Below are 26,471 nucleotides of genomic sequence, written 5' to 3' on the forward strand. Positions count from 1 at the left end.
GGTGCCAGCGGGACCCCAGGAGGGACGGGGGGACACAGACCTGGTCACCATCCGGCTGGGGTCTGGGACGCACATTGGCCCCATGCCCAAGGCCAATGGTTCCCGGGGTGTGTGAGGAAGAGTGTGGTGACCAGGCCAAGGGACTTCAGACACTATTAAGAAAAAAGACGATATTCTGCAACACTTGCGCTTTGGATCCTTTAAAATCCATTTGGTGTCCCCCCTTGCAAAGTCCCGTACAGCAGTGACACACCAGAGGTGCTCTAGGGAAAAATCACTTTATTTTCTTTCTTCTTTAGAAACACTTTTTACAGTTTAAGAAACAAGGTTCTGTTCAAAAAGAAATAAAGCCACGATCTCAGGAATACTCCCCACTCGCAGCACCGCAGGCACTGGGAATCGCAGGTTTACGGACTCACAATTGAGGTGGGAACGTCGTGAAGGTTCTGAACTCTGCTCCAGGAGTTTAACAAACACAAAACCGCTTGAGCACAATCGCGTTTTCTTCCCCCAGCAGCCGAAACCTCTGGGGCTAAATTCAGCTCTTTCCACAGCTGGTTCTATATGGCTCCTTGGCCCAAGGGCTTCAGCTGGAGCAGAACAAGCCACTGTGAAGGTCACGGGGAGCCCCGCTGTCCTCCCACAGCACAGCCCGTCACCCCAAAAGGCTGAAAGACACACGTCCAGGGAGCTGCCGGAGGGGGGAACACGGTCACGGGAGGGAGCGCTGTACCCTCGTTCAGCCATTCAGCAGCTGGAGCTCACACCTAGACATCACCTCTCCAGATTAAAATAGTTGTTTTTCGGACATAAAAGACCTCAACCAGATTCAACTTTGCTTACATCAGGCTACCCCCTCCACCCAAACCAGCAGCGACGCTGCCGATGCATCTGCATGGAGCAACGGAGACGTGCGCTGGTGTCTCACCCTGCGGGCTCCCCAAACCGCGTCCTCACCACCCAATGGGGGTTTGAAGAACTCTATGAGTTATTCAGAGCCGCTGGGGGAGCGCAATAAAAACTACTCGGAAAATATTCATTGCCAAACCCACAAAGTTGGAAAATATTTGGGGAGATATCAGAAGTTGGAGATGCTATTAAAGGGATGCTGCTGCTCACACCAGGTCCAAGCTGCAGCTTCTTGGGGGTGGGACAGGGTCTTCACGGCAATTAGCACCGATGTTTAAAATATATAAATCTTTGTTATTGTCAGTATGATAGTTCCAGCAGGGCTCGGGCTTTTACATCCAGACCCGCCTGTGTGTCTCTGTGGTGTTGAAATCCCCTCGGCGCTTGTTCTCATGGATGCCCAATGTTTCTGGGCACCAGCACGTGCTGGAGACCAACGTCAAACGAGCGCTCCCCCCTCCACATCCAACCCCAAATCCTCTCCACTGTGGCCACCACAGCCGCTGCCTCCCTCATCACAGTGCTAATTACGATAAATCACTGGTGTGCACCATTTGGGAGTTACCTTGCAATAAAGATCATTATAAATATTTTCATCCAAAAAGCCCTAAGAACAGGAAGGAAAGGTTAAATAAAGGCTTCGCCCTCCTTCTCAACATCAAACGTCAGAAAAATCTAAGTGATCTATATTAAAAAAAAAAATGGTTTTAGCCTAGAAATGGAGCCCAAACCTGATCGGGCAGCCAGGAGCCCCAGCTGCCCTCAGCACCCCGAGATGTCTCTCGCTTTGTTCTTCCGCTGGTACCTCACGTCCAGGGGATCGAAGCCCCTTTCCCTGGACCCGAACAGCGCCCACTCAGGCGTTCTGGCCGCGTAATCGGCCGCTGTGAAGGTCTCGGCCCCGCCGCTCCTCTCGTGCTCTCGCACCAGCTCCTGGAAGCGCCCGTAGTCAATCCAGGTGAACCAGTCGCCATCGACCTTGAACTGGGAGGAAAAGAAACGTGTTAGTGAGCCGGGGAGAATGGGGAGTATGAAATACCACACTCACGCTAAGACAAGCCAGGTGCACGTTAAATTGGTTACGCAGCTGTAGTCTTTTCATTTCCTAGCCACATTATGGTCCAGGGTAAAGCCAGCCAGACATTAACACAGGTCAGAAAAAAAATAAGGTGGACAAATATCCAGAACTTACCGTCTCTGAGCCAAATTTCATCGCTGAGGTTTAGCAACACACACAGATATAGGATGGGGTTTTTTTTACAGCTTTAGCCGTTTAGCAAATGATCTTCTGGAAGGTTTGACAGGTGCTTTGCTGGACCCCAATCCCACCACCACCTCGCCCCCACTTTGCCAGGAGGAGGTTTCCACTGCGCATCCCAAACAGCACGTTCCAGTTCTTGCCGGGTGTCATTATACCCAAAAGACCTCAATTTGAGGCATGGAAAGAGCCCTGAAGGAAAAGTGTCTATCCAAAGCAATACTGAGGAAGCCTTTGAGGAAGGGACATTTCCAAGGTCACCCAAAGGCCCCGTCTGGAGCGTGTGACACGGCCCCAGTGCAGCCACAACCCAGCAAAACACTGCGGGAGCGACACCGGAGCGACACCAGAGCCGTGCGCTGGGCTGGGTGCAGTTCTTGAAAGGTGCAAGAGGGTCGTGTTGCGGAACGAGAGAGAAGAAAATGGTTTAGTGCCACGAATCCTTTTTCCACGTGAGGGTTTTAAGAACTGCTTATTTTGGCAAGCTGAGGTTGGGTTTGTCTAGCAGACCTGCTCTGCTAATTTAGCAACAGCCTTGACTGAATCCTCAATTAGGATTTATCTGAGCTAAGAGCTTATTATGCACTTCATCCAAAAAAAAAAAAAAAAGGAGGGAAAACGACTCCCTGAATTTTTCAAAAACTTGATGGCTATGCATTTAAAACAGCACTTGACTTTCTGCCCAAGAGCTAAAAGCTTTTTTGGTTGGAAAAACTGCTGACACCTGCAGAAGTTTGCAATCAAACATCGCTAACGCTTGTCTATGGCCGCCCGCGGAACTACAGCGTGTTCCTGCAGGAGCCATCCCCGCGCGGAGCGGAGACGTGGGACGGCACAGTCGCCATCGCGGGGACGAGTCTCCCCTTCCATTAACTCATCCAACGCTCGTTAATCATATTGCGGGCAACAAGTTGACCATGAGGCACCAACGTGGCCTGTGGGCAAGAGGCCAGTGGTTCCTGGGGTGGGTGAGGAGTGTGGGCAGCGGGTTGAGGGAGGTTGTTCCTCCCCCTCTGCTCTGCCCTGGGGAGGCCCAGAGTTGGGCAGTGAAGCTCTCAGAGGTCGCTGGAGGAACACACAGAGGAGAAGGGAGAATGGGGACACGTGTCCAGAGCTGCCGGCCCTCAGGTTGTGCCTCTGAGCCAGGTGGGATGCTGAGAGGTGACCTGGTGGGTGGCAGGAAGGGACATCTGTCCCCACCGCTGACACCCCTGAGCATCCACCTCAAATCCTGGGGGCAGTTTTGGGCCCCTCACACCAAAAAAGGCCTTGAGGTGCTGGAGCGAGTTGAGAGAAGGGAACGGAGCTGGTGAGGGGCTGGAGCACAAGTGTGATGGAGCGGCTGAGGGAGCTGGGGGTTCAGCTGGAGAACAGGAGCTGAGGGGAGACCTTCTGATCTCTGAACTGCCTGAAAGGAGCTTGGAGCCAGGGGGGTCGGGCTCTGCTCCCCAGGAACAAGCGCCAGGAGCAGAGGAAACGGCCTCAAGTTGCACCAGGGGAGGGTGAGGTTGGATGTGGGGAACAATTTCTTCCCCAAAGGGCTGTGGGGCATTGGAACGGGCTGCCCAGGGCAGTGCTGGAGTCACCATCCCTGGAGGGTTGGACAGATGGACATGAGGTTCTCAGGGCATGGGGCAGTGCCAGGGTGGGTTATGGTTGGACTCCGTGATCTTGAGGGGCTTTTCCACCAAAATAATTCTATAATTCTTTAAAGCCCCAGCTCTGCTTTCTTGGACATTAAACTACTCCCTTACAGGATAAAACCCCTCCAGATATGCATAAACCACCTGTGCTGCTCTGTGCCCTGAACTCTGGCCAGGTCACCAAAGTGAGATTTTACGTTATTTAATTTTGATTCCGCCTGAGTGCGCAGCTTATGACACAACATTGGTGTTAAGGACGGGAGCCACAGAATCACAGAATTCTAAGGTGACGATACTGTTCCCCCCCAGAACAACCAGACAAAGCTTGTCTGGGTTTCATTAGACAAGCAGATTAAATAATATTAAAGATTTTTAGTGCCGCAACAGCACAGCTATAAAACACAAAGAAATGGGAGCAATCTTTTAAGTGTGTCATGGAAAGCAATTACTTCTGCTGGGGAATAAAAACCAGACAAACACGGGGTGGGGGAGAACAGCCTCAATTACCCACAAGGTCTGCAGATTGGACTTTAACAATTTTGTGATTATTGCACAGATAGCAAAAGATTTAAGACTCAAAATAGTTTCACAACATCCATATAATAGGCGAGACAATGCTAAACAACAGTGCTATTTGAGAGTAATGTGGTTGGGTTTTTTATTGAATTTTTCACTACCTGGTTAAGTCTCTTAAGGTAGATAAATACATCAGTAAAAGACAAATGGCTGAAAGCCTTCCCTCATTTTTTTTTTTTAAGTTAGCATAATAAAAAAAAGTAATGAAGCTCCTGCTGCCGGCTCTGAAGCCAGGCTGGGTTGTCTGGAAAATCAAACTCATAGAATCATAGAATTATTTTGGTGGGAAAGCCCCTCAAGATAATCCAGTTCAACCGTAACCCACCCCTGGCACTGCCCCATGTCCTGAGAACCTCATCTCCGTCTGTCCAGCCCTCCAGGGCTGGTGACTCCAGCACTGCCCTGGGCAGCCTGTTCCAATGCCCCACAGCCCTTTGGGGAAGAAATTGTTCCCACATCCAACCTCACCCTCCCCTGGCGCAACTTGAGGCCGTTTCCTCTGCTCCTGGCGCTTGTTCCTGGGGAGCAGAGCCCGACCCCCCTGGCTCCAAGCTCCTTTCAGGCAGTTCAGAGATCAGAAGGTCTCCCCTCAGCTCCTGTTCTCCAGCTGAACCCCCAGCTCCCTCAGCCGCTCCATCACACTTGTGCTCCAGCCCCTCACCAGCTCCGTTCCCTTCTCTCAACTCTCTCCAGCACCTCAAGGTCTGTCCTGCAGCGAAGCCTTCCCTTGGGCAGCGAGATGGCACAGGAGCCAGTGCACACCTTCTCCTTGGAGTTCGTGTTTCCAGGGTCCCTGAGCTCTAGTCCCCACGGTCCCATCACTGCTGGGTCCCTGCAGACACAATCCAGGTGCACTGCAATGCAAACCTTGCCTGATTTTTGCAGATCCTACAGCTGGGGCACTGCCCCAAGGAGACATTAATGCTGCAAAAACAAGAGAAGGGAAACTCATCAGGGCCTTCAAGGCCAGAAAAGCAGATTTAGGTGTGATGCTGGACCAGCACTGGGGACGTTTGTCGGAAGGTTATACACCCCTACCAGAACAGCACGGCTGCATCACGGAGAGCAATGGAGCAAAGGGACAGAGTGACCTGCCTGGGGTTGCAGTGTCCATGGACACGGCCAGTCCCTTCAACAGTCCACAGCAAAATTAATCTATGTACTGCAAAGACAACTAGGAGCCAGGACACCTGGGAGCATCCACATAGCACAGCTCACACCTCCCTCTTCTCCTAGAACTCATGACAGTGGATACGAACAAGAAGTTTCTTTACATTATCTTTTGCAGTAGGTTTACAGCTGCTCTGACTGCAGAGAAGCTTCTTGCTACAGAAACCCATCAGCATTCATGGAGGAGAAGAGCCACAACACTACGTATTTCTTTTCTTATAGACATATTTGCATAAGCGATTTTGGGGGGTTAAAAACATATGCATATATTGAGGCTAATATAGTAGTACAATTTACTACATATTCCTCCAGACGTGCATAATTGCTGAGAAATAAGCACAGGGTTTATATGAAGGGATAAAATATAGAAGAGAGGCAGAGAAGAAACTCTAACACTGAGAAAATGGAAGCCAGCCAAAAATCAATTAGTTTCTCCTAACGTGTTGTATTTTCTGGACAGAAAAACACACTGAAACAAGAAAGCTCCTCGTCATCCATTCACTCTGGTCTTTCTGTACCAAAAAAATATAATGTATTTTCAGGAAAGGACTAAATAGTAGTGACGGCATCCCCAAGCAGCAGAGAACATAGAGCTTTGGGTCTCGCACCAGCCGCTCTTAAATTGCTCAAGGATGCGAAGATTTAGTTGTCCAACACATGGCTTCTTCCCCGGGCAGACGCATGGGGTTTAATGGTTAAATACAGCAGGTTTATGTGTAAAGACCGCACCAAAAAACGAGTAAATCCAGCGGATAAAACAGCGCAGGGAAGCACAGGAACCGGTGCAGCGACACAGGGGGCAGGGAGAGCCCATGGCAGGCAGGGGTTTGCTTGCCCAAAACTAAAAAGAACAAAATCATTTAATGTGCAAAGGCTTTTAAGGGAAGTAACGCACTCAGAGCCTGCAAACGTTACACTGAGCATTGAAACACACAGTGGGATTTAAAAAAAACCACCCAAACCACTGCTACACTCCATTTATACGGCCTGAGAAAACAACTTATCTTTGGAGAAGCAGCCAGGAGATCCTCAGTCTGTTTTGCAGGGGTTTTCTTTAAAATACTTTCTTTGCTGAGCTTAAACATAGTCTTTCTCTATGAAGGAACAGCTTTGTTCTGGGGGTCTTCAGCAGGTTTATTTGCTTTTAATTCCATGGTTACATGTCTATGCTCCTGAACCCCAAACACTTGCTTTCAGGTTTTCCTGCCTGTGCAGATTGTGGATCTCAGGTCGAATGAGCTCAGGGCCCACGCGGTCACTGAAGAGCGCTCATCCCACACCCACACACTTTCATTAAGAGTATCTTGAGAAAAAATAATCCGTAACAGAAACACTCTTCCTCAGCACCTCTGGCAACAGCTGCAACAATCCCCCACCAAAGCCCTGCAAGTCTCATCAAACTCCTGTGATATATCTCAGAATACAGAAATAAATGCATCCCAGCTACTTTCTACCCTGGCCGCGCAGGAGTTGAACACTCATCATCCCTTTTATTTCCTCGGACGTTTCCGTGGTCACCGCAGGGACCAGGGGACACACGTGCAGCCCAGCTCTGCCACAGCACAAAGCTCATGGATGACGGCTCTGTGAACCACGTCCACATGTTCAGTGGGGTAACAAACATCTGGATTTTCTATACCGGACAGACAGCACTGTCTAGACGGTGCAGCTGGGCTCTGGCAGCAGCAGGGATTAAAACACCGCAGCAGCCGAGGCCGAGCAAGAAGCCGCAATGGGTGAGTTCATCCCGCTCTCACCATGGCCGACTGGTGAGTTTTACCTTTACAATCCCTCTTCTGAAAAATAAAGTCACATCTTCCTGCTCCACGTCACTTCCCAATGTCACTTGGCTTAGAAATGTTTAATTCCGCTGCTACCTGAAATGGGACATGTCAAATGTGCCACTTGGGGAGCAGTTCCCCCTCGAGATTGGTAATTCAGCAGCTCCCAGGTTTTCTCATGCTGGTCTCCACCGTCAACCACTTTTCTGGGTGCAACATCAAAAAGGCAGCTGGAAAAACGATCTCCATGGCTCCAGCCTTGAGCTCCTTCATTTCAACCCGAAGACAGCCCGTCAGCGCAACAAACAAACCGGCTTTTGCACTTTCACACAGGTTATTATTAAAACAGGTCATATACAACGGGAGTGCAAAGCACTTAAATTACGCAACTGCTGTGACTATTTTTGCCACCTGCTACTAAGGAGCTCTCCAATCAAATCATTCACTGAATTATTACACACAATTTCTCATATAATTAAGGCTCACAATTATTTAAGGCTCCCTTTGTTCGCCAGTGGAAGTGACTGAACTGGAGTTACTCAGGAAAAGAAGAAATATTGTCGATTAATTTACCCAAACAGGGTCATATTGCTTGTGAAAAAGCTACAAAACTTTTCTTTTTAATTACCCATTGTAACCTCAGAATTTAAGGGGAAGAAATTAAGATTAAGCTGGTTGTTAAGTTACAAATGTGTGCAATCCAGGGCAATAACCCACGGAACAGGACACCAGGCTTGTCCATGGGGTTAAACCAAGATCCGCGGAGGGGCAGCGAGTCCTGGGAATAACCCAGCTGTGAGCCCCCCAACAACCTCACAAACAGTGTCTATGAACAATTAACAGCACCGACAGTTTCCATCAATTTTAGATGGAAACAAAAAGCAGCCTCGTATTAATAGTTATACATTCATTGACCTAAATCAGCGCTCATTAGCAATGAGACACATTAAAGGAGATGAAAGACCTTCCAAATCTGGCATCTAGAATGTCTGGAAATGGGATCCGCTGTCGTGTTCTCCAAAAGTGAAATAAAAAGGCACCAGCGAAGCAACCCGAAGGTGACCCGAGCGCCTCGGACGGCTCCTCCGCAACGCGCTGCCTTCCGCCTATTCCAGCGAATCTTGCTCGAGTTGTTCTAAAGAAAAGATTCATTATTGCTGAGGGTTTTTTTGTTCTTTTTAATTCTTACCCACTGCGGAACAGAACATCTCATCTGCCAATTAAATCACGGCTACACGCAGACAGTTTTAATTCCGACGGGTGAAAAGGGGATAACTGTGATCTTCTTTTAATAACCAACAGATCAAGCCCAGAGCCGCCTTCCTATTTGGAAGGAGAAAACGGAAAGGAAATAAAACCTTTCAGGAAACATAACATTTCGTGCTCACACCTGCACTAAGGTGGTTCTTTGGCTACTGAGACACCTCATCCTCAGCTGGGGAACCCGCTGCATCTGCACAGAACAATGGACATTGCACCTATTGGGGGACATTATAGCACGAAGCAGCAAACCCAGGTTTGAGTTTTGCCCTTGCGCTGTGATTTTGTCACAGGGACAGGGTGACTGATGGGCGAGCAGGCAGAGAACGCGGTCCCCATTCTGGATTTGGATCGCAAGGACGGCGTGCACCCTGTAAGTGATGTTTGAAGGCAGGAAGGAAATAAAACGCGACGGACTATTTTTCTCTAATATAACCCTTGTTAGTGGATATGCAGCTGGTAGTTAAGTGCTTCCTTTTCCTCCCTAAATATAGATGAATTGCTCAGCATGGAACAACTTCAGCGCCTTTCACCCGACCTCTCGAGCCTCCGTGAGTGCAGCCAGGACGCACGTAAAGCCCTCGGGTCCCTCCCGAGCCCCACGGTGCAGACATGGGCGATGCTGGAAACCCCGGTGGGAAGGAAAAGGCTGATTCCCCCATTCCTGGGAAGATGGATGGAGAGCAATGAGCACCTTCAGCCACGTTCCCATCTCCATCCTCCAGCTCATTTCAATTCAAAGTACCAGTGACTCCTGCTTGGTGGCACCCTGTGTACCCTCAGCACTGCATTTTGGCCCTGGAAAAGATAAAATTATTACAGGGAGCTTCCTAAAAGCAGCTGCCTTGGGTCACTTTGTGGCTCACTCCTGAGTGCAGGGGACACCACACTCACCCTGGAGAACACTGAGCTCACCTGGACCACATCCAGCAGGGAAACAGAATCATAGAATGTCCTGAGTTGGAAGGACCCCCAAGGATCATGGGGTCCAACTCCTGTCCCTGCACAGGACACCCCACAGGTCACACCATGTGTCTGAGGTTGTTGTCCAGTCTCTTCTTGAACACTGTCAGATTGGGGCCGTGACACCTCCCTGGGGAGCCTGTTCAGTGTCCAGCACCTCAGGGTCAAGAACCTTTTCCTCATGTCCCACTGACCCTCCCTGGCACATCTCCTGCCGTTCCCTGGGTCTGTCACTGTCACAGAGCAGAGCTCAGCCTGCCCCTCCTGCTCCTGCTGAGGAACCTGCAGCCCATGAGCTCTGCCCTCAGTCTGCTCTGCTCCAGCTCAACAAACCCAGGGACTGCAGCCGCTGCTCATCCGGCTTCCCCTCCAAACCTTCACCAGCTTCGCAGCCTCCTCTGGACACTCTGCAGTAGCTTTGTCTCCTTTTCTCCTGTGTCCCAGCCCTGCACACAGGGAATGCTGCAGGTGAGGCCGCCCCAGCGCAGAGCAGAGCGGGACAATCCCCCCCTGCCCGGCTGGCCGTGCTGTGCTGGGTGCACCAGGACACGGGGCCCTCTTGGCTCCAGGGACACTGGTGGCTCATGTTCAACTTACCGTCCACCAGGAGCCCCAATCCCTCTCCGTGGAGCTGCTCTGCAGCAGCTCGTCCCCCGGTCTGTCTGTACAGCCGGGGTTGGCTCAGGTGCAGGACCCGGCACTTGCTCTTGTTCAGCTTCATGTGGCTGGTGATTGCCCAGTTCTGCAGTTTGTCCCGTTCCCTCCGTGGGGCCTCTCTGCTCTTCAGAGTGTCCAAGGGAGGTCCAGGATACAGAAAGGAGTTGGACTCGATGATCCTTGTGGGTCCCTTCCAACTCAGGACATTCTATAATTCTGTGACACAGAACTGTATCCAGACAATGAGGAAACATCTGCATCCAGGTTCTGCTTGTGGAAATCAGACTTATCCATTTATTAGGGTAAAAAAAGGACAATGACGACACTTTTCTGAGCCCTCTGGCCATCATATCACCCTGTAAACTGAGATCTCTGAACACAGCAAAGATGGACGGGACTGCAGGACTATTCCCTGTGCTACACACAGCTAATTAACATGAAAATCAATCCCAGCAGCACCAGGCTGATGCAGGGATGCTTACACGTGCTGGTAAACCTGCCGTGGAGCAGATCGAGCAGCAAAACTCCCAAGCAGCAGCCGATACAAATTGCACCAACACAAAACTCGCAGCTGTAAAACAACAGGGAGAACAGGGCTGGGAAACAACGCGCTTGCAAGAGTAAGGTAGATATTTAAATGAATTAACAGGAGATAATTGGCAGGCAGGCGTTTCGACACAACAGAGCGGGTGGTAAACATGTGTAAAGCAAATCCAACAAAGTGGAGCGGAGGGTTTTATTCTAGAAATTACCAAGATGTTAACTCTCATTCAAAACAAGATCTTGGCTGCGAGGCAGCTGCAGCACATTCCCCCTTCTCAGGCACTTGTTAACGGTTGTCTTGAGGATACGTTTATTGTTACAACCCAGGAAAAGCAGCTGCCTAAGGTCTCTCTCTGGAAAAGGTTACTTGAATTAACCGTTAAATTATAAAGTTGCTGCTGTCTCAATATCTCAGCCAATTAGTTCAAAAGTGCTGTAATAAATTAGATTTTTTTGTACTATGGCACTTATAGGATTTGCTACAACACAAATATAATCACTCAAGAATTTAGCACTATTACTGAAGAAAAGAATCAAAGAGGATGGAGCCAAAACAGCTCTCGAGGAGGGATGGAAACCAGCACGTAGGGGAGGGGGATGCAGAAAAGATGCCCCCCCATGGGAGCCCAGCCCAGCCCTGCCCGTCCCCCTCATCCTTTAGGCTTAAAGCAGCTGATACCCAGGTCGCTCAAAACGGTGCTGTGAAGGGTAACTGGAAAACAAACATTTTGTTGTAAGGCTAGAAGTATATGAGGCTTGTTAAGCTCTGCTCAGGTAGTGCCGGATCCAAAGGTCTCCGAGGTGAAGCTCGGCACATCCCAATGGGTCCTGATGGGTTCACGAGCACCGGGAACTACAGAGAACCCGCATCTGGTCAGCAAGAAAAAAGGTCTCTGTACCGCCTCTTGATTTCCTGAGAAAACAACCTCAGACACACAAATTGCGGTTTTTATCTACCTAAAAATCCCAGTTTCCACCTACATCCCCGGCCTTAAGAGACTTCAGAGCCCAAGTCCTGAACTACTACTTATCCAGTAGGCAGGTGCCAATCAGTGATTCTCCATAAATCAAGGAGCAGAGGCTGCAAGGAAAACACGTTATTCCCCTGGCATTTCCAGACTTACTCAGACTGGCATTTCAATATTGGCATCTAAAATTATTAATGTGAGCGTTGTTTGAACACCTCAAAACTCAGACCTGGAAGAACACAGTGAAATAAATCACATTCCCTAACGATTTTTATTACCGTCTTCCTGAGGCTCCTTAACTTTTTAAAGACACCTTTGATTTTGCAATTACTCACTGCGGTTTGATTGCTCCCAGCGCACGGGTTTTCTGCAAATAATAGACACTGACAAATTTTATTCTCCACTGGAGCCTGAAATTCTGAATTAAACATAATAGAAATAAATTTATTTTTTATTAGTTATTTTAGTACCGAGCATAGATTGTTTCCCAAAGACGCCCTCTCCTAATGGCTTTGGAAAGCAAAGCAGCTGTTGAATTCCTCCTGGGCCGGTATCAATCTATTCTTGTTACTAACAGTGTTGTTTAAATTATGCTTCAATAAGTTAGGGGGCAATTTGGTTCCTTTCTTTCCCTGGGCCTTTCACCTTAGAATATTTTGCATTCAGGGATTTGCACAGGCACAGTTGCCAGTGGCAACAACCAAGACCAAGACTGTAATAAAGCAACTATAAGGTGAGTTAAAACACAAATAGCGGCAGGTACTCTGTTTTCTGTTCCTTTAGAGCTGTGCCTGTAAAACTGGGAATTGCCAAAGAAACCGCAGGCTTGTAACGGTGCAGTTTTCAACGATGAGGTTCTAATCAAACACAAATTTAAAATATTGCAATATTTCGCAAATAGTGATTTTAACCAGTTATTCCCCATGCGCACTGCAAACCACCTGGCATGGAAAGCCCGACACCACTCACACCAGCTCCTGTTCAAGCAAGGGACACGAGAGCGCTCGTGACTTCAGCAAACGCAAGCGAAGAACATGCAAAGAGCAAAACCATCACAATTAGCATCTTAAGTAGCTGCTCCATCAGTTGCCTAGTTAGCCCATTATTATACAGTTTTATTATCTTTCTATTAAGTTTTTCCCAACCTCACAAAGCCAAATTTTCATATCCTACCATCTTTTAATTTATGTTTTCCTTTTTGGCATTTCACTTGTATTTCCAAACTATGTGGATGGTATTTATGAAGGAACCCAAGCTTCAAACACAACATTTTACACATACAGGCTGCTTCATTCATCTCTTCTTCATCCTCAGGATGGAGAACGTGGTTAATCGTCCCAGCTGCTTCATTCATCCTGCAAAGCAGTTTTGCAGGAAGGCAGCTCCAGTTCACAAGGAAAGCATCCTCTGCTCACATCCACATATCAATGTCTTTAACCAAAATTGTTTCTCCGAAGGAAGAAAAATACATGAACTCTGACTGAGGGGAAGGATGTCTGCAGTTCTGGTGGGTATAGCAAAGATCAACAAGAGGAAAAACACCCCTCAAGCCTATTCGGGCGTAACTTCCTTAGTGAGCTGTCTGTGCCACTGGAAACCATCATGAAAATATAGAAGCAAGACAAAACCAGCTAATGCACCTAAACAAAACTTGTTCTTCTTTCTCAAAATGCAAAGCGAGAGGGACAAAGCCCAGAAGATGCTGCACCCACCTCCTCCTGGAGCCGTTAAGCGCGTCTTGCTGGGATTGCCACAGAAAGGCTGAGTTATCACAACCCGCAGCGGCTTCAGCAACCACCCTACAACGCTCTGCAATACATTTTTCCCCCCAAAGCATCCAGGCAACTCTAGAGAGAACGCATGTTGGAACAACACAATTGTGCAATGTTTCCAAGGAGAAGATTCAGCACCCAGTGTCCCTCCCCAGCGCAGTCTCACCTTTTTGTGGGCTATCAGGAGACAGTTGGAGTGTTGGTGCTCGCAGGCGATCTCGTAGTCAGGGACGAGGTCAGCCAGGTCCTGGACGAAGCGCACGACCTCCTCGTGCCAGGGGACGTTGGCCATGGTGAGGTTGCTGGCCGAGCTTTCGCCGCAGTATGTCACACCCTGCAGAGAAACGTGGAGACCGGCACCGTCAGCTCGACCACAGAATCCCAGAATGTCAGGGGTTGAAGGGACCTGGAAAGCTCATCCAGTGCAATCCCCCCATGGAGCAGGAACACCCAGATGAGGTTACACAGGAAGGTGTCCAGGCGGGTTGGAATGTCTGCACAGAAGGAGACTCCACAACCCCCTGGGCAGCCTGGGCCAGGCTCTGCCACCCTCACCAGGAACAAGTTTCTTCTCATATTTAAGTGGAACCTCCTGTGTTCCAGTTTGAACCCATTGCCCCTTGTCCTGTCACTGGTTGTCACTGAGAAGAGCCTGGCTCCATCCTCCTGACACTCCCCCTTTCCATATTGATCCCCATGAATGAGGTCACGCCTCAGTCTCCTCTTGTCCAGCTCCAGAGCCCCAGCTCCCTCAGCCTTTCCTCACACGGGAGATGCTCCACTCCCTTCAGCATCTTGGTGGCTGCGCTGGACTCTCTGCAGCAGTTCCCTGTCCTGCTGGAACTGAGGGGCCACAACCGGACACAAGATTCCAGGTGTGGTGACTCCACCACTGCCCTGGGCAACTCTACCGCTTCCCTTTATCCTGGGAAGCACCTTTCAAAGCATCCGAATGGAGGATGCTCCTGAGCTACTGCGGGACCTTTGAGAAGGTCACTTCATCCTCACACACAACATGCCTGGAAGAAAATCTGGACAAACCAACACAACAATTGAGGGTGACACTTGTAGAGATAAGTGTCCCATGTGCCGCAGAGGGAAGGACCTGTCCCCTTCGAGCCAGGGCTGCAATTTCTGCTGCCGTCCTTTCGTATCCACACAAATCCCATCCCAGCCCCTTGTAAAAACACCCGACACCTTCTCCTCTCCACCTGTGCCCATACAGCACTGGCTGTCCCTGCTTCCAGCTGTCCAATTTACTTACAAGTTAATTAAAGCCACCTCTTTCACCTGCAGATGATAACTGCCCCAGATCAAGACCATTTAGGCAATCAAGACACAAAGACAGTCCCTGCACCTCGAAACCCATTTGCCACCTTCCCCGTGGTGCCCACATAATGAGGCCCAGGAACCGCAACCTGGCACTATGGATACGGGTATTGGAGATTCTGAGTAAAACAGCAGCAGCTGGATCTCAGTAACAGCAGATTTCTTTTAAACACCTTTTTTTCTCTTCTGTGCATGTGCAAAGTGTATGATTCTTGAAAGCTTAAAGAGCATAATCACTTAAAAAAAAAACCCTCACTGATAATAGACAGCTACAGTGGCTGCTGGATGGATATTCAGTGCTCCAGACCCTTATTAAAATAAAATAAAATAAGAGATTAGGGGCATTTGTCCAAACTGCTCAATATCCCTCCTGGATATGGAGGGCCATGAGCTAGATGCAAAAATAGCATCAGCACAGTAAAGCCAGTGCAAACAGTCAGTAAACACACAGATTATTTCTCAGGGCTGCTCACATGAGCAAACACCCAAAAATATAAAAGCATTTGTAAAAACTCCCTCTAGCTCATCTCACTCTGTCTTTTGCTTAAATTAATTCAGTGAATACTGAGAGCTGTTGGGAAAAAAGTCCATGTCTGAGTGCGTCACTCAGAGGGAGAGTGAAAATCCAGCCTTAAGCTGGTGTCGGAGAGTAACTTTTATTGTTTAATGACAAGCTGAATTGACTTGATGACATGAAAAAGCAGCATGTGTTGTTTTGGTCAAAGGCCACCAGAACAATTGAGGAATTTCTATAATCCTACCACCCCATGAGGAGTCCGCGCTGCTTCGTGAAACGCTGAGAGCTGAAATCATCGCCCCGAGAAAACATCCACAGGAAACAGCGGGATTTTTCAATAGGATTGATTTGCGCTGATTGCGAATCTCCCGCAAAGGCCAGCACCTTCACTCCCGAGCTCCCCTGATTTATCACAAGTAGAGGTTATGTAGTGCTGGCAACCAAAAAAATCGCTGGTCTGTGAGGTGGGAGGTACGAGCAGGACGAACTCCCCTTGGGCAGCGTGCGGGGAGAAGCTGCTCGTGGGTTGGCAAAGCTCTGCAGCTCACGGGTGTGAACGAGTCTTTGGAGAAAGAGCTTTTCTGATCCTTCTCTGGAAGCTCAAAACTAGTCACTAATTTAGAAGTGGCATTGTTCAAAAGACACCTGCATCTCAGATTTAATTGTATTAAGTCAAAAGAGATCACAGAATCATTTTGGTTAGAAAAGACCCTCAAGATCATCAAGTCCAACCATAACCCACCCCCAGCACTGCCCCATGTCCTGAGAACCTCATGTCCGTCTGTCCAGCCCTCCAGGGATGGTGACTCCAGCACTGCCCTGGGCAGCCTGTTCCAATGCCCCACAGCCCTTTGGGGAAGAAATTGTTCCCCACATCCAACCTCACCCTCCCCTGGCGCAACTTGAGGCCGTTTCCTCTGCTCCTGGCGCTTGTTCCTGGGGAGCAGAGCCCGACCCCCCTGGCTCCAAGCTCCTTTCAGGCAGTTCAGAGATCAGAAGGTCTCCCCTCAGCTCCTGTTCTCCAGCTGAACCCCCAGCTCCCTCAGCCGCTCCATCACACTTGTGCTCCAGCCCCTCACCAGCTCCGTTCCCTTCTCTCCACTCGCTCCAGCACCTCAAGGCCTTTCTTGTCTTCAGGATACCTGGTTTTCACTCCAGCTCCCTTCCCAACCACCCAACACAGCAAAGGGACCGAAGGAAAGAGCGTTGGAGGGGGACACAAGTTCACAAGTTCCGGCTGTTCCTTACACAAGCCAAGACTCTAGCGCTGCTGGTTTGGGTGATACACTGACAAGAGAAGCTGAGGTCCCCTGGTCACAGCCATACCCATCCCTGCAACCATCACTGATCAGTGAACACAGCCCCTCATGTTCTCACACACCCAACTCCATCCAACTTCAGCCTCACCATTTTGAGATCAGCTGCTCTTAATCTGGACATCTGATCACTTGAACCTCCTGAATTACCAACTTAGTCTTAGCCATGACCTTGATTTCACTACTGCTTTGCTCCTTCTTTAATTACAGTAGTAAAACTCTCATAAATTAGCTCACCAGTATGTAGCTTACTAAGATTTATTTTTGCTTATTGTTTTCTTTCCAGATGAAACTCATTAAAGGCTCATGCAGCTGGTTTAACTGGTGGTATCACAACACGGGTCACAAACCCCCCAGCACCCAGAAGGACAAAACTCACACAAGAAACTCAGCTTTTCTTCCAGACAAAAGCCCAACCCCTCTGTAACTCTCTAGGTGTTTTCATCACCTTGGCTCTTTGGCTGAGCTATTTTATTCCAGCCACAAAACTCCACCGAGCAGGGCTCTTTAAAACAGAGTGCACACAATTCTATGGATGATTATGTTTTGTGTTTGCATGTTTTTCCACTGTGAAGAACATTTCTCCTTTTTTAAAATGGCATTTGCCTCCATGCTGTTTACAGCACCTGGTCCCAGCCAACGTTCCACCCCCAAGACCTAATTCAGCTCCATTAAAGCTGAACCCATCACGTCCAGCAATAAACAGAGACAAACACTTAAACTTTGCAAACACTTAGAGCAAGGTGAACCACGCCATGCTTAAATAGAGCTACAAAAGAAACAGATTTGTGCTAATTAGAAACTGTACGAGTTTTGGAAGCAATTACTTTCTCGCTGGTAAATTTATGAGGGACCTCCGCTATTAATCTGCCCGAGCAAAGGATCTTAGAGCCGCACACCATAACTCACACCGGCGTGGAAACAGGTTGACGTGCACAACCGCGGACGAGCCGGGGAGTGTTCAATGGGAAGTACATTAATATTTTTAGCTCGGCTCTGAAAATCTGAAAAAGATTTTAAACATTCTTAGATTAGAGCAGCCAACCATGCGGATAATAGGATATGTATTTCCCCAGCTCAGCCGTATAGATGCAGCCCCGTATAGCAATATTTTCCCTGCGTTCATTATACAGATTATGGTTTGAGCAGCATGAAAAATGTGCGGCTACAGAGGGGGAAAATTCTTCGGAAACTACAACACGACTCATTCTCTTAATAAACTTCAAAGATATCATTTACAAGCAAAGAAAGCAGAGCAGCAAATGGAATAACTAAGTGCTCAGATAGCTGATTAATCCACGAGCACAAATCAATGAAAATCAGCTTAGCAGCACAGCGAGTGAAAGCACAGCAGCTTTCAACCTCCCCAACTCAAAACCTGAGTTAATTAACAGCGCTGATACCACTTGAAGAACGTGAACGGTTGATTAGGGTGGTCATATTTTTCAGTAATACACAGAGACAGTTATTAAGACATCAAATATTAAAAAAAGGAAACCATTCTATTCTGCAACCCTAAGCTCTTACACCAACTTCCCCGCAGCAGCAACATCAATGATGCTGCCTCTTAATTAGTCTTTAATGAGGGTGCTTTTAGCATCCTAATCATGCCATACATTTGGCCAAATACCTTGAAAGGCAGAAGCCTTTTGCAAAGCGTCTCAGCCGTTCCTGTTACCCTGGTACGGATCCCGAGCGATGGTTTCAGACCACAGGGCAATTTCTGGGGAGCTAAGGACGGCAGCGCTTTGTTTCTCAGCTCCGCAACTCCAGGCTTCCCAACTTAATTACGGAACAAGAGAATTTTCTTAACTCCCAGCCCACAAATTATAAATGTGCTTAATTGAGGCTCGTGTGAATTAACAGAAGAACAAAGTGTCAGCCAAGCTGAGTGACAGGGCCACTGTTGGAGAGTTGGGGCAGCCCTGACCCGAGACAAGTATAAAAAACCCCAAATGACATGTTGATAGATGGAGCTCTCTGCAATAAAAATGTGTATGATCCAAGCAGCAGCATTATCCAAATTATATACACAAGCTCTCGAAAGCTTGCTGGCTCCTGGCTGGAGCGCATTTGGGCTCGTCGGTTGTTTTTAATAATTGCTTTCAAGTTGATTTAACAAAGGACATGGGGTTTATTTGTGTCAGTTAAATCCAAAAAGCAGGAATGGAAATGGTTGGTTCCGCAGCACAACCCTGATATTTAACACCAGCTCTCTGGACACACCACACGTACAGATATTAACACCTCATGAATACACTTAACTTGCCTTTTACCTATAGCGTTATTCAGCGTGACTGCAGATAAGGGCAGCAGCAAACAATAATTGAAGCTTAAAAACATTTTTAAAATAAGCACCAAGGCCTCATACTTGTTCTGAAATGGTTTGTTTTATTTTTAGGGAATACTGTTTAATTTAATTGCATCGCGGTTAGGGCCACCCATAAACCGTGAAGGCAAAGGAACTTCTCCTGTAACAGCGAAATGCTGGAGGCATTTTCATTCCACCTCTTCTAAACAAGCCATATAGATTATCAATAGAGAAATGGCCACCGTTAAATCATGTTCAATCACTCCCCCCTGCTCCTCATGCCCCGATTGCACAAGGGGAGGTGGGAGGAATAGAAAAAGCTTCTACTGGAAGGCAAGAGGTGAATTTCCAGCCAGCGACCTGCCGTGCTGTGACCCACTGCCGCCTGCCTCAGTTTCCCCAGCTGCACGGAAGAGAACTGTAGAATCATTTGGGTTGCAAAAGACCCTCAAGTTCATCGATTCCAACCACAACCCACCCCTGGCACTGCCCTGTGGCCCTGAGAACTTCGTCTATGCACCAGCCCTGCTCCTGCAGCACCAGAGCCACGGACAAGGGTGTTATGAGACAGCTGAGCTCAGACACACTCAGACATCACACACAACCGTCTCCATACGCTCTTTATTTTCTACAGCTTCCCTCTGTTGAAGCTTTGTTGCTTCAGGGCAACAAAGATGCTGAAGGGAGTGGAGCATCTCCCGTGTGAGGAAACGCTGAGGGAGCTGGGGCTCTGGAGCTGGACAAGAGGAGACTGAGGGGGGACTCATTGCTGGGGATCAATATGGAAAGGGGGAGTGTCAGGAGGATGGAGCCAGGCTCTTCTGGTGACAACCAGTGACAGGACAAGGGGCAATGGGTGCAAACTGGAACACAGGAGGTTCCACTTTAGTATGAGAACAAACTTCTTGATGCTGAGGGTGGCAGAGCCTGGCCCAGGCTGCCCAGGGAGGTTGTGGAGTCTCCTTCTGTGCAGACATTCCAACCCACCTGGACACCTTCCTGTGTAACCTCATCTGGGTGTTCCTGCTCCATGGGGGGATTGCACTGCATGAGCTTTCCAGGTCCCTTCCAATCCCTGACATTCTGGGAATTCTGTGAAAAAAAGCCTCACAAACCCAATATAATTTCCACGCCTTGTGCTTTCCGCTTATTTAAGATACTAACCTTCATCGAAACACAAAAAAAAATAACCGAGAACAACCGATTTTAGCTTGGATTTTCATCAGGCTTGTGCTTGCAGCCGAGCCCAGTGCTGCACCACAAAAATCCCTCCTCAATTTCAGAAACACATTTGTATCAGACCACAGCCTGGGATGAAAGAGTGACTTTTTGATAAAACCGCGTGGCAGGGGCACTTGAAAAGTCGGAGTTTAATCATTCCCCTCTGTTTACAATGAAACTTGTTATTGAGCTTTACTATGTACTCACAGCATGAAAAAAAACCCTTGGTGTCAAGCGCAACTCCTCGGACACATCTAAGAGTAACTCGTAACCTTTAGCTGGATCAACAGAAAAGACAAGCTGGGTCCCTCCTGTCACCAGGACACTGATAACAACCGGAGTAGCTTCGGGACATCCACACCTCGGTCTTCTCCTTGGAGCCTTCGCTTGCACTTGGGAGGACATTAAGTGGTCAATTTTTAAATTACTATGTTTTTTTTTTTCTCAGGTATGGAAATTAAACATTGTTTGTATTTTATAGCAGGCACTAGGACAGGAGATTTTTCTTTCTTAACTTCACCTTCTCTCCATCTAAACGCAGCCTGGAATGGCAGCAAGACTCTGAAGAGCCTTTTGACAGGTGGGGGCAACCGCCTCTTGCTGCACGCAATTAAAAACTCATTAAAGCAGGGCTCATTTTCCTCATTATTTTAAGCACTTAAATAGTCTTTACTGTTTAATATGACGAGACTGAGCAGACTGGGACAGATTCTTCCCTCTGGCTTTTCCTTCCAGGCATTCACTTGCTCATTTTAATTTCATAGCAAAGCTCGAGATGCCAAGAGTGGGAGTTGCAGCCCCAGAACATGGTCCCGAGCTCTGCGGACACCGAGCACACCCACCAACACCAGCTCAGCATGAGGACGCTGCGCCGGAGCCGCAGGACGATCCTCGGGGCCAAGTGCCTTCAGGTGCCCCAAAAGTGGTTTCATGAAAGCTCTAGGAAATTCTGTGCAGAGCCACAACCCATCTGTGCTCAAGTCCTGTCCCCAGACAGCACCATGGGGTGAACGGCCCTCACACAAAGGACAAAGCAGGCAGGGGTTTTTATATTCTGTCCTTAAATTAAAATGGATGGAGAGAAGCAGCAAGGCTCTGCACTGGCAGGGACCCGTGCTGCTATTGACAGCTGAAGGGTGAAGATTCACTTGAGCAACACAACCACATCCCCGAGGATGTCATTCCACCTGCAGCTCTGACCACGACAACCAGATCTCACCTCAGCATTGCAGAAGATCTGAAATGCAAAGCCAGGTGTGCAATGGTGAGCACTTGAGCTTCCAGAGGTGCTGCTGGAGCGAGTGGAGAGAAGGGAACGGAGCTGGTGAGGGGCTGGAGCACAAGTGTGATGGGAGCGGCTGAGGGAGCTGGGGGTTCAGCTGGAGAACAGGAGCTGAGGGGAGACCTTCTGATCTCTGAACTGCCTGAAAGGAGCTTGGAGCCAGGGGGGTCGGGCTCTGCTCCCCAGGAACAAGCGCCAGGAGCAGAGGAAACGGCCTCAAGTTGCGCCAGGGGAGGGTGAGGTTGGATCTGGGAACAATTTCTTCCCCAAAGGGCTGTGGGGCATTGGAACAGGCTGCCCAGGGCAGTGCTGGAGTCACCATCCCTGGAGGGCTGGACAGACGGAGATGAGGTTCTCACACAGAATCCCAGAATGTCAGGGATTGGAAGGGGCCTGGAAAGCTCATCCAGTGCAATCCCCCCATGGAGCAGGAACACCCAGATGAGGTTACACAGGAAGGTGTCCAGGCGGGTTGGAATGTCTGCACAGAAGGAGACTCCACAACCCCCTGGGCAGCCTGGGCCAGGCTCTGCCACCCTCACTGAGAAGAAATTTCTTCTCAAATTTAAATGGAACCTCCTATGTTCCAGTTTGCACCCATTGCCCCTTGTCCCACCATTGGTTGTCACCGAGAAGAGCCTGGCTCCATCCTCCTGACACTCCTTCTCTCAGGGACATGGGTCAGTGCCAGGGTGGGTTATGGTTGGACTCAATTATCCTGGAGCTATTTTCCAACCAAAATGATTCTGTGTTTCTCTTCTATCATGTGCACACTTGCACACGCACAACATTAAAGCTACTGACAGTGCAGAGAGGACACAGGGACATGGCCACCAAACTTGCCCCGCAGCTCCGTGACCCGTTTGCAATGACCAAAGGTCCATCTGGGGTTTCTGCGCCCCCCTGGCCTCCCAGGAACGTGACCCTGCGCACACTCCACTCGCACACGTTTCAGTTCCTCAGGACTCACATTTCGCCTCAAAATCCTTTCGCCCTTTTGGTTTAAGAAATATAAATGGCAAAATACTGCACAAACACAGTATCTGGCTTTTAAAACAAAAAGAGGGTGATATCGCACAAAGATGAGTCGCACGTTCCAGATCTGAAGTACAACAACCAACTCTGTACAACTGTGACAGTGATATTATGGCACTAAAACAGAGTATGCCAAATAAAACTGATGTGTATTTAATAACCATGGCTGGTTCTTCCCTGACTTGGGTTTTACACAAGGATAATCAATGCTAATTTTATTGGCTTAAATAAGAGAATAGGGTCCCACAGAGTTACACCGCTGTAAGATACTCATGTAAATGAGGAAAAGTATCAAGCCCTGCAAGAACAAATCTTCATCCACTCTACCCCATGAGCCTCTCCAGAGCAACAGGGGATTAGCTACATTCATTTTAAATGAATGTCATGTATCTCAAGTATTTAAGTAGGAAATCTCACTGAGATGAGCCTCATTTTCTGGAAGATGCTTTGCAGTTTTCTTGTATTCTTTTTTTGTTTATTTGCTTTGAGTGGGACCTGGTCCTTACCAGGGTCTTACCCTGGCTGGAGTTTTTGTGTGAGCATGGATCATAACATGGAGTGAATGGAGAGGAATAACAACTGCTGTTAATAGATTTGAACTCACCTCAACCTGCCTGGCTTCCTTTGGGTCCCAGTTTAACTCCCGACTTTATGTATTATTATATCAAGCATCACTTTGAACGCTGTGGGATTATATCTATGTGATCACTCTGCTTTTGCCCGCACAGTCACAAACCCCCAGATTTTGGGGGTTAGGATGCAGCCCCTTCTGCTGTGCTCCTTCGCTGAGATCTACTCACCTTTTACTCCAGAGCAGTCAAACACCACAGGCACAGAGACCCCAGTTCTTTGCCTTACCCCACAGGCACAATGAAGCACCTGGAAGAATTCTCAACCCCAGTTTGCTCAACAGCAGAGCTTGGATGCCTCTGAAACAACCGCAGCAGCCATCTAAAGAAGGCTAACCTACTAATTTAGTTAGGTCAGACCTTGGGGTAAGGATCTGAGTGCAGGGACAGCACCAACATAAACTTCTCCAGCAGTGCAGGGGGCTCACCAGCCCACCGGCAATCACAGAATCATTTTGGTTGGAAAAGATCCCCAAGATCATGGAGTCCAACCATAACCCACCCCTGGCACTGCCCCATGTCCTGAGAACCTCATCTCCGTCTGTCCAGCCCTCCAGGGATGGTGACTCCAGCACTGCCCTGGGCAGCCTGTTCCAATGCCCCACAGCCCTTTGGGGAAGAAATTGTTCCCCACATCCAACCTCACCCTCCCCTGGCGCAACTTGAGGCCGTTTCCTCTGCTCCTGGCGCTTGTTCCTGGGGAGCAGAGCCCAACCCCCCTGGCTCCAAGCTCCTTTCAGGCAGTTCAGAGATCAGAAGGTCTCCCCTCAGCTCCTGTTCTCCAGCTGAACCCCCAGCTCCCTCAGCCGCTCCATCACACTTGTGCTCCAGCCCCTCACCAGCTCCGTTCCCTTCTCTCCACTCGCTCCAGCACCTCAAGGCCTTTCTTGTCCTCAAGGGCCCAACATGGCAATGTGCTCAATCTACATCCCTTCCTTGGAGAAAGTCCTTGCTGCTTGAAATCTGAGAAGCACTGTGAAGTGCTCAGAGTGAAAAAATGACAATTTTCCATTAAAGCAGCGTGGACAGGAGCCTGTCCTAGCTACAAGAACATCGGGAATACATCTAGGACCACCTCAGGAATATCTCTATCACCATGTCTTTTCTTAACTATTTGCCCAACAGTCCAGGGCATAATTTTGCAGGGGAAGAGCTGCTGGGAGAGCTGAGCTCCCACCGCTGGGAAACAACAACCATGAGGCTGAACCCCTCCGCACGCCAAGGGAACAGCAGCCCCTGCCTTGGGGCAGACAGATGTTCACCCCGGAGGGCGCTCAGAGGGGAATCTGTGCTCAGAAGCATTGATTAAATCACACCTGATTCATTTTCCTAATTAAAGTCGCTACACACGACAGAGCAGCCCGAGCAGCACGTTTGACAGCCTCAGGCTCCACGCTCAGCTCTGTTCCCCTCGCACGCTGGATCGTGTATTAGTAAAAGAGTTGGGAGATGTGAGGCGGGAAGAGGAATATAAACCAGCCTCATACACACTGTAAAACAGAAGTTTTTTTTCCCCGAAACCATGCTCCAAATCTTATTTTGTATTAAGCTATCAGGTCTAGCAGCATGCAGAGAGAGAAAGAGACCTCTCAATATCAATAACATCTAAACCTTCAGGTTTTGTTTCATAAGGAAGCTGCAAGAAACTCCGGGTTCTTTCTTTAAAGCAGCAGTAAATCAAGGTTAAAAAAAACAACAACGACGACGACAAAGGAAAGTGAGAAATTAAAAGGAGAAAGAAAAGTCCAGAAGTAACAGAGCTGCAAAAATACAGACCTGATGTAAATGTCGGTCTGCAATGGGGCTGCTGGATGAAAACGCTGACAGTGATTCTTTATAATACACTTTGTAGTGTGTCTTTTTTTATTCTTTACACTAAATTGATTAATCCCATGATAAAACACCTCCTGCCCTGCTGTATCACACATGCTCCTGTTAGCAGCTCTTCCAGTCCCATGGGGTAATATCAGTATTTCCCCCTGTTTCGCAAAGCCTGACAAACACCATGTCAGGAACACAGACATTATCACATTTTCAACCAGCAGAATTTCAGAATGGGAAGAATAACTTACTACCAAAACCTGCCAGTTTGTCCCAGAATATTCTGTTCAAAATGTTGGTTGACATAAAAGAAGGAATATCTATTTATTGGTTTCTGTTTTCGTAAGAAATACAAAAAAGACCAGAAGATTACAATTCTGTTGGGTAGAAATTGCTAGCAGCTGGTACAAACCTTGTCTTAACACTGAAGATACTCCAAACACACATGAGAAATTAAAAACCTGGTTGCCTAATTTTAAAAGCAAGAGGTAAGTTCCTTTTGAATCACAGAAATCTTTGGAGGAATTCACACAGAGAATCCCAGAATGTCAGGGGTTGAAGGGCCCTGGAAAGCTCATCCAGTGCAATTCCCCCATGGAGCAGGAACACCCAGATGAGGTTACACAGGAAGGTGTCCAGGCGGGTTGGAATGTCTGCACAGAAGGAGACTCCACAACCCCCCTGGGCAGCCTGGGCCAGGCTCTGCCACCCTCACCGGGAACAAGTTTCTTCTCAAATTTAAGTGGAACCTCCTATGTTCCAGTTTGCACCCGTTGCCCCTTGTCCTGTCACTGGTTGTCACCGAGAAGAGCCTGGCTCCATCCTCCTGACACTCCCCCTTTCCATATTGATCCCCAGGAATGAGTCCCCCCTCAGTCTCCTCTTGTCCAGCTCCAGAGCCCCAGCTCCCTCAGCCTTTCCTCACACGGGAGATGCTCCACTCCCTCCAGCATCTTGGTGGCTGCGCTGGACTCTCTCCAGCAGTTCCCTGTCCTGCTGGAACTGAGGGGCCACAGCTGGACACAACATTCCAGGTGTGGTCTCCCCAGGGCAGAGCAGAGGGGCAGGAGAACCTCTCTGACCTACTGACCACCCCCTTCTAACCCACCCCAGGTACCATTGGCCTTCCTGGCCACAAGGGCCCAGTGCTGGCTCATGCTCATCCTGCTGTCCCCAGGACCCCCAGGTCCCTTTCCCCTACGCTGCTCTCTAATAGGTCATTCCCCAACTTATACTGGAACCTGGGGTTGTTCCTGCCCAGATGCAAGACTCTACACTTGCCCTTGTTATATTCCATTAAATTTTTCCCTGCCCAACTCTCCATCCTGTCTAGGTCTCTGATGGCAGCACAGCTTCCAGTGTCAGCCACTCCTCCCAGCTTGGTGTCATCAGCAAACTTGCTTTACTGAAACCAAGATAAACCACACCCACTGTTTCACCAGCATCTATCCACCTGGTTATGTGCTCATAAAAGGCTTTTTACTTGTGCAAGTTGCATTTACTTGTGTAA

General features: G+C 48.7%; 1 protein-coding gene across 10 annotated transcripts in view; it reads right to left on the bottom strand.

Annotated features, from left to right (window-relative positions):
* Positions 1-262: 262 nt before the first annotated feature.
* The window catches only part of LOC102089530 (S-adenosyl-L-methionine-dependent tRNA 4-demethylwyosine synthase TYW1), a 108,811-nt gene continuing 82,602 nt past the window's right edge, over positions 263-26,471 (bottom strand). For all 10 annotated transcript variants that reach the window (XM_065037219.1, XM_065037216.1, XM_065037222.1 and 7 more), the window contains 2 exons: positions 13,667-13,834; positions 263-1,893 (listed from right to left, as the gene is read on the bottom strand). In XM_065037219.1, the coding sequence (XP_064893291.1) occupies positions 1,672-1,893; positions 13,667-13,834 (390 nt within the window). In that variant the 3' untranslated portion in view covers positions 263-1,671. The remainder of the gene's footprint in view (positions 1,894-13,666; positions 13,835-26,471) is intronic.

This window comes from Columba livia, chromosome 20 (genome assembly GCF_036013475.1).
Source record: "Columba livia isolate bColLiv1 breed racing homer chromosome 20, bColLiv1.pat.W.v2, whole genome shotgun sequence".
Taxonomy (NCBI): Eukaryota; Metazoa; Chordata; class Aves; order Columbiformes; family Columbidae; genus Columba; species Columba livia.